This window comes from Cupressus sempervirens, chromosome 10 (assembly GCF_028749045.1).
Source record: "Cupressus sempervirens isolate cs-2001-9-10 chromosome 10, ASM2874904v1, whole genome shotgun sequence".
Classification (NCBI taxonomy): domain Eukaryota; kingdom Viridiplantae; phylum Streptophyta; class Pinopsida; order Cupressales; family Cupressaceae; genus Cupressus; species Cupressus sempervirens.
The window spans coordinates 240,029,501-240,037,331 of record NC_143127.1 but is presented as its reverse complement, the minus strand read 5'-3'; the positions used below and the strand labels follow the sequence as shown (position 1 = coordinate 240,037,331).

Sequence of the window (7,831 nt, the reverse complement as noted above, 5' to 3'; positions counted from 1 at the left end):
AATTTCATACTTCAGTTATTATTTGTATATATTTATAATACATAAAATATTTGCATTTCTTAAACTATTATTCAAATATCTAATTTAAATCAAAAAATTAACTTTAACTGAAATACTTACAAAAACTGTTAAAAATTTCCGTACAACTTGTATATATGTAAGTTTAATTTACATTACAATATCGTATACTTACTAATTATATATTTAAATTAATATTTTATTTATAATGAGTGAGTTTAAAAAAGTATCCACTCACACGTGAGTTTAAAGGGCAACTCAGTCAAAAGAAGGCCATGCAAACTTTCAAAGAATCAAGCTCACTAAATTGATGGCCATAATAAATACACTTTCGGGATCCGCTCAAATATTCAAAACTCAATTTGGAAAACAATAATAAAAAATATATCTCCTGTATACAAACCAATGTTTTCTCTACATATTAGAAAAAATCCTTTTTCAAAATATATAACAATTCACTAAAAGACATTTTTTTCGAAATTTTACAAATTCTACGCTAATTTTTCATCTACACCTTCAGAAAGCAGAAGCATTAAACAGATCGCAATGTGATCTTCTATTTTCCAGATAAGAAACCGTTAAGCTACAAGAAAAAATCTACCATTACTTTCCCTTGCAATTTTACAGCCTCAAATAGGATTTGCTTCACATTTACTCATGCATCTAAGTTCTATAACAACACATGCTTATTGAATTATAGTAAAACCCAAAAGAAATTAATCAGTAATCTAGAAACTTGAAAAATCCCGTTCTCATTTTCTCCTCTCTTTATTCCCCACTACTAAAGCTATCAATGGGACTGTAAACCATCTCCCCATTTCCTTTATCATCATCATCTGCCGCAAATCTCCATCTAACCTTAAGTTCCAAGCATGACAAGTTCTTGTTTGGTAAGTGAATCACCCATCTTGGGCAATTGGTGTGGTAGAATCGGATTCCAATGTCTCGGAGTCCTTATCTGGATACCCATTTGAATCGGTACCACCCTTAATATTCTTAAATTCAGAGGAAGATGATGATGTTGCTTTTACTTGGAATTCTGATTTCTCTTGGGTTTCCTCTCCTTGAATCATTCGTGATGGCTTTGGTTGCAATTGTAAATTAGCCTCTTCAACAACATCCTCTGCTTGCTTTTGTTCCTGCTCCTGCTCCTTAACAATGGGAGTGCCCTCCACCACAGGTACATATTTACCCTCTATGAATCCCTTAGAGTTGAGACTGCTCATAAATCGATAAGTCACCTCTTGCTTTGGTTTAGAGCCTTTCAATTCAGATGTCACAGTGGACAACTTACGCTCCAGATACTTACTCTTGAGGTCTTTCTTCACCAAGGGAGTAAACTGACGATCCAATGATCTTGCTGCTGCTAACCATGCCACCACTATGACCAGCAATATGCCGCCGAGATAGGGCGTAGAGTTGGCAAGGGAACCAAAGGTTAAAATCAGAAATTGCTGAATCAGTGCACCTCCAGATTTTCCAAGGGGATTGCAGACGACATCTATTGCAGCCTTGCCCTTAATCTATAAGCAGATGATTGATATAGTGAAAAGAGTCATCAGATAGAGGTTGAGATTGAATTCCATAAGCTTCCACAATCCATAAGTCTGTTTGCAATGTTTCTGGATTTGATCGTGTATCATGTTTTTTGTATCAAAGTTTCAGATTGCACTCCATGATCCATCCTCAGGATGATAGAGATCACAATAGTAGATATAGAGATCATTATCACAGTGCGATTTCTCTATCTCTAGTACTGTGCTCTCTATCATCCTGAGGATGGATCATGGAGTGCAATCCAAAATGTTGATGCAAAAAATTTGATACACAGTTGAATCCAGAAACATTGAAAACAGAGGTTGAGATTTCAAATATTTAGTGCTACTATTATCCTGAAACATCCTACTGTATGACTGTAGAACGAATTGTAAAACCCAAAAGATGAAAATGTAAATAGCGAACACATAAAGCTCTCTAAATTTGAAGTCGGGAAATTTACCTTGGTATCCTCATCAAGAGGAATATAGGCCATCTCTTTGCAAGGATCAAACAAACTGTACTTGGCACTCTTGCTGAAAATATTTTGGAGAGCCCCAACATAGACTGCTGCCAAAAGAGGCGTCAAACCAATTTTACCCAGTACAGGTGCAATTGGCTCCCCACAGAGAATAAGACCAAAGAAGGCTACTCCTGTGGCAAGCAGCACCGTTGGTGTAATGGTAGCTGCTACTCCCCACCCATACTTGCGGAATATAACTCGGCTTAGCAGCATCATGGAGAAGGTGGCAATTCCAGTGCACGTCGAAAAGTCTCCCATGAATGCAGAGTACTCATTTGGACTTGGAAACTGTCAAAAATACAAAATATCTCAACTCATATTGCCAAAAAAAAGTGCACAAAATCAAGTAGACAATCTTTGCTTTAATTCTGATCTGATGGCTTGATATTGTGGTGCTAAAGTAATCAAATATAGGGTGCTATTCTGTATAAAAAAGAAACCGTGATCCTTTGGAAGCACAGAGCATATTATTTTCAATTTAGATTTCCATTAGGTTTATTTAGATTTATAAGGGAAAAAAGGAGTGCAAGTACAAGTGGCACGGGTGGTGCAAGAACAAGAATAACCAAGGGAGCAGTGGTGCACTACAAGAACAAGAGTAACTAAGAACCATAAAGGATGTGAACACAAGCTTAATTGCAGTTCAGGATACTACAAATATCAAGGTAGGTAGATCAACCGTTGGAAGATGATATTGGTAGATTAAACAGTGGTTTATAGTTATTATTGGATGCAAATGAAAAGAGAAATGCAATGAAAATTTTAATTAGATAATTTTAATAGTGTTGAGCTGGTAAGGCTCCCTGTACTAATCTTGATCATCAGCTATAGTATATCTTTAACATGTTCCTAAGCAAACATTCTTGCACACAAGCACGCCGTACAAAGACTGCACTACATTTGCATGTTTTAATACTGATTACAGTGTGTGTAGGTGACACTCGGATATGTAATCGATACATATATTAATATATCTTACCTGGGCCTTCAGCTTTGATTTCCAAGTAACTTCAACGAGGTTGATGCTTATACCGTATGCAACCACAAGAGTAGCGAGATCTCTAATGTATCTTGACCCTATTAGGAACTTGAAACTTTCCATCATTCCCATCTTTGGCTTTTCCTGTGACACACATCAACAGGCTTGATTAAGGAAACTTTGTGAAGATCATGTTTTAGGCACTGACTCTTTAAGAAAGCAAATTGTTCAAGGCATACCTTCTTTTTACGAGCTTCTGCCTTGGGAAGTGTAGGATCATCCACTACATATTTATTTACCCCCCAGTAAATTCCACAAATGGCGAGCCCCAGAACCACCACAATACTCATCATTCCCTTCAAGGAGACTGCCCAACCATCCACACCAGGACCCAGGTTCTTCCGAAGATTCGAAAAGTACTTCACAGTTCGCCCTGAGAAAATCAGAGCTATGTTGGCTCCCAGGCCGAAAAGAGGGTAAAACTGCTTTGCCTCATCCACGGTTGTAATCTGTAATCAATTAAAATAAAACAAATGATCTTTAGACCTTAACATTTCAGTTATACTCATTTCCATCTGATAAATTATGCAGAGTCGTTCTAGTCAAATCAGAATTACCACAAGACAGCTAAGTTCATACTACAAAGCAAAAACAATTAACCGATTTTCCCATTAGAGATGAATTGAAAAAGACAATAGGATTTGCTGCAATATTAATCTAATATATTGGAGTTTCAGGAGATTGCAACATCGATTACAGTAAATATGGGATTCCGTAAGGCTACTCATTTAATTGCCAGCACGTTTTCTTAAATTTCTATCAAGATGACTAATTTGCAACTAAGGTTTCTGTTCGTTTTTAAATTAACTTTAGTAACTGTAAACCAATTCAAATACGCTTCAAAGATTCAAGACCTAATTTATACTACTACCCTGTGGCCCGATGGTTATGAACAAATAAGTACTACATGGCCATGCTGTAAGTGTATACCAAAACATATGATCTGTATACTAAAGTAATATGTTGACAAAGTTGCTCATCCCATCTTAAAATTCGATTCCTCGCCTGTAAAATTTTCCTATATGATATCATTGTGAGGTTAAAGTTTGTCATGGAATACAGTAAGCAACTAAACGAGACAATTACTTGATGGAGATTGGTGTGCCTATCAGTCCAGTATTGTCAGATCATTCAGGGATAAGCAACTGAGAAGTATTGTAGCCACTCCATTAATACAAATCTGAAACTACCCAGTTTTGTAGCAATCCTGCTTTTCTGCAACACTAAGATATACATACCATAGCTACCAATCCATGAATACAACCTGTAAATGTGGATCGTACATGAAAATAAATATGCTACTGATCACTATTATTCTATTCTCTTACAGAATGAAACTCGATCCTCGATAGTGAGAGATATGGATGCTAAACCTAAATATTCGACCTCGTTCTCTCATGCTACGCATTTATAAACACTCCGTGTGTTGCAACTGATATGATATGGACTAAAAAAAAGATAATAAAACTAAAGGAAAAATAGAGGGTTGAAGACTGAAGTTGCGTACCTGATTGGCAAATCCCCAGAAGAGGACCGAAACCACAACGCTCCCCCAGAGTTCTGCCATAACGTAGAACAAACAGAAGGACCATATCCTTAGGATCGCAATAGGACCCAGAAAGCTAGGACCCAGAAAATGGAGCAATTTGTCAGCCAATGCTGTAGGGTGGATTAGATTGTTCAGTGGGTACAGCAAGAAGGCGAAGGCCCCAAAAAAGGCAATAAAGGGAATTATGCAAGAATAGAAAAGAGCCTTCTTTGACAAAACATTTGAGAGCTTTGTGTACAGAACCATGAACCCAATGGCCATTGGCAAATTCACCCAAGTTTTCAGAAAAGGAATGATCTCGGCACTGCTTCCCGGGGCAGTCACGACGAGCACATCTTTGGTATCTCTCAGGATTGTGTAGTTGAAAAGAATACAGAAAAACATGAGCCCAAGAGGTATGACCTTCTTCAATGTGATTAACTCAACACCCATGAATTTCTTTGGGGCTGCAACCGCAAAACCATCATCCCCAACTGAATCAATGGCCGCAGAGGCCGAGGCCCTGCAAACTTGCAGCTCTGATCTTCGCCTGAAAAGCTTTCCATTGTCCAGCCTTGAGGAAGAAAACAGAATTTTGCTCCGAGAGGAACCCAAAAGTCCTGACTTATCATGTCTACGCGCAAGGCTCAAAACCTCTGGTTTTTGCCTGGAAAGAACAGCACTCAATCTGAAGGAGGCCTTACTGGCTACCCCAAGGTTTCCATATCGCCTCATTGGAGAGCCATCTGCAGTGGGGATGAACCCATTGCCTACACGCCTCACTACAACTCCCTCCATTGCGAAGCCTATCAATAACCACTACTCACTTTCAATCTCCTCCTCACATTACACGCTCCAAAACCATTTGATTAGGCGACCCCTATTTTTGGCCTCAGACCAAAAAATCTAAGGAGTACTAATTGTGAACCCCTAACGAAACTTTTATACCCATCACAAGCCCTGCAAGCATAAACTGCTAATCAAAGATCCCTTCAACCAAAATTGCAAAACAACAAAACCCCAACTGAAAACCTGCTCCTGAAGGAGGGCAGAGGCAGAGGAGGAGAAATTTGAGCGTAGAATTTGTATTGAAAATAGAGACGAGGCAATGGCTTTGGGAAACCAACCAAAGGTAAAACTTTCCTCCACGTTGCCTCCCCGTCTCACTTCCTCCCCAATTGCTCTTTCCCGAGCCTGCAGCCGAGGATATACGCTCGGTTTTCGAGCCTGGCTGAGAGGGAGGTCACATGGCCGGGCTGACTGTTTTGATTTGTTTGCATGGTAGCTGCTAATAGTTTTTTTTTCCAATCAGAAAGGGAGCATCTTAAGAAAAATGGAGAATTGAAGTCATAGAGGAGAGGGTTTTCATGCATGGTTTAGACATTTGCAATGTGATTGTAATTTTAGATAAAATGGTTTTTAACATTTACATGTGTTAGAAAACATGTTGTCATTTAGATGGTTATAAGGTTTAAAAAAAATTAAATAGTTTTGACTAAGACGTATGTCACATGGATGGTCATTGATTTGTTTGCATGGGAGTTTCTAAATTAATATTAATATTTGTTTTTATCGTTCTCAATGAAAAAGTGAACGTCTTCCTTTGGACATTATAATGGAAATTAAGAGAAGAGAAGATTTTCATGCTAGATATTTATAATAAGATTGTGACTTTAGATGAAGTGCCATTTTAATATAAGAGAAGATTTTGTTAGATACTTATAACAAGTGTTTTGTTTTTATGTAAGTTAACTAGTAGTTGCACACTTTTGTCACCAACATAAGTCGATAGGTGCATGATAATAAAATTAAATTTTTAAATATAATCTTATGGGAATAAATTAGATTATTAATAATTTTTAATTTAAATAACATAGTATTTACTAAAAGGCAAGAGCCTACAATACAACAATAACTTGTGAGCTTCTCATCGGGGAGGTCTTAGGTTCGAAACTACTCAAGCTTAACGAATAATAATAATTAATCTTCACAAATAATAATAAATTAATTAGTTCAAGTTATCAAATTTGAAAAAAAAATAATAATAAATTTTTATTTTTATTTTTAAATATCATTTTAAAAACTAAAACCTAAATCAATTTTAAAAATCAAAAGTTAAATGAATAGAGATAATAAAATAAGCTAATGTGGAGATGACAAGTAATTATTTTTTAAATAAATAGGAGAAGAAAAATAATACTTTAAAGTGGAGATTTGAAATATAATCTTATGTGAATAAATTAGATTATTAATAATTTTCAATTTAAATAACATAATATTTACTAAAATCTTTTAAATACATTAATAAAAAATATTTATTTAAATTCAATTTATCAAATATGAAAAAAATCAATAAAAAAACTTCATCAAAAAATATATTATGAAATAATAATAAGATAAAAAAAAATTTAAAAATGAAAACATAGGAACGTCTCTAACAAATACTCTATTGACTAAATAAATTATAGAAATTTAAAAATAATATTTAAAGAAAAAACTAAAGTAATATAAAAAATAATTTAAGATAATTTAAAAACTAAAATCTAAATCAATTTAAAAAATTAAAAGTTAAATAAATAGTGTAAGAAAATTCACCCAAGATCAAGAAACTCAATCATAAGCACAACAGTAGACCAACAAGGTATGATCAGAATAACAATATCCAATATTGATTTATTGCCATTCAATGTTCAGTCATGTACATAAACACTAGGAGTGTCTGAATATAAAGGCCTTTGGAATGCTTCTAGAATGCTTAGGAATCAACATATTGATAAGTCTTACAACCAAGCACATGTCCACCAAAAGTGGATTATCCTCCATTAAGCATAGGAATAAGTGCGATGATGAGAGGATAAGCCTACAAAGGTGTAGCATGTGAAATTATGTTGTAGACACCATGTGCTTAATTAAGAGTGTGTATAACTGTGTTCTTTACATGACAACTCAGTTAATTATGCAAACTCTAGTGTTGTAGACACCATGTGTTGAATTAGAGTTTCTTACTCCTATGTTGTTAATATGACAACTCATAAGAGTACGCAAACTCCTAAGTGTCAACCTAAGAAATAATAAAATAATGCATTGACCTAAGTAAACTAAAGTAAAATGTAAATAGTGAATAATTATTTACACCAACAACCCCCCTTAAGTGCAACTTAGGGGAATGCACTTAAGCTTACAAAAG

General features: G+C 35.4%; 1 protein-coding gene across 1 annotated transcript; it reads right to left on the bottom strand.

Moving 5' to 3' along the window:
- Positions 1–557: 557 nt before the first annotated feature.
- Positions 558–5,700, bottom strand: LOC149533524 (ADP,ATP carrier protein 2, chloroplastic-like). Its single transcript, XM_089807329.1, has 5 exons — positions 4,624–5,700; positions 3,296–3,565; positions 3,057–3,200; positions 2,018–2,365; positions 558–1,541 (listed from the first exon to the last, which is right to left on the bottom strand). The coding sequence occupies exons 1-5, from the start codon at positions 5,440–5,442 to the stop codon at positions 918–920; spliced, it is 2,205 nt and encodes a 734-aa protein (XP_089663455.1). The 5' UTR covers positions 5,443–5,700; the 3' UTR covers positions 558–917.
- Positions 5,701–7,831: the final 2,131 nt, after the last annotated feature.

What these genes read in the sequence shown, in the direction of transcription:
- LOC149533524 (XM_089807329.1), bottom strand. Translation starts at nt 5,442, where the DNA reads ATGGAGGGAGTTGTAGTGAGGCGTGTAGGCAATGGGTTCATCCCCACT. An exon ending in TCTGGGGATTTGCCAATCAG is followed by an intron (nt 3,566 to 4,623) that starts GTACGCAACTTC and finishes AATTGATTACAG; the next exon opens with ATTACAACCGTGGATGAGGC. An exon ending in CTCTTGATGAGGATACCAAG is followed by an intron (nt 1,542 to 2,017) that starts GTAAATTTCCCG and finishes ATCTGCTTATAG; the next exon opens with ATTAAGGGCAAGGCTGCAAT.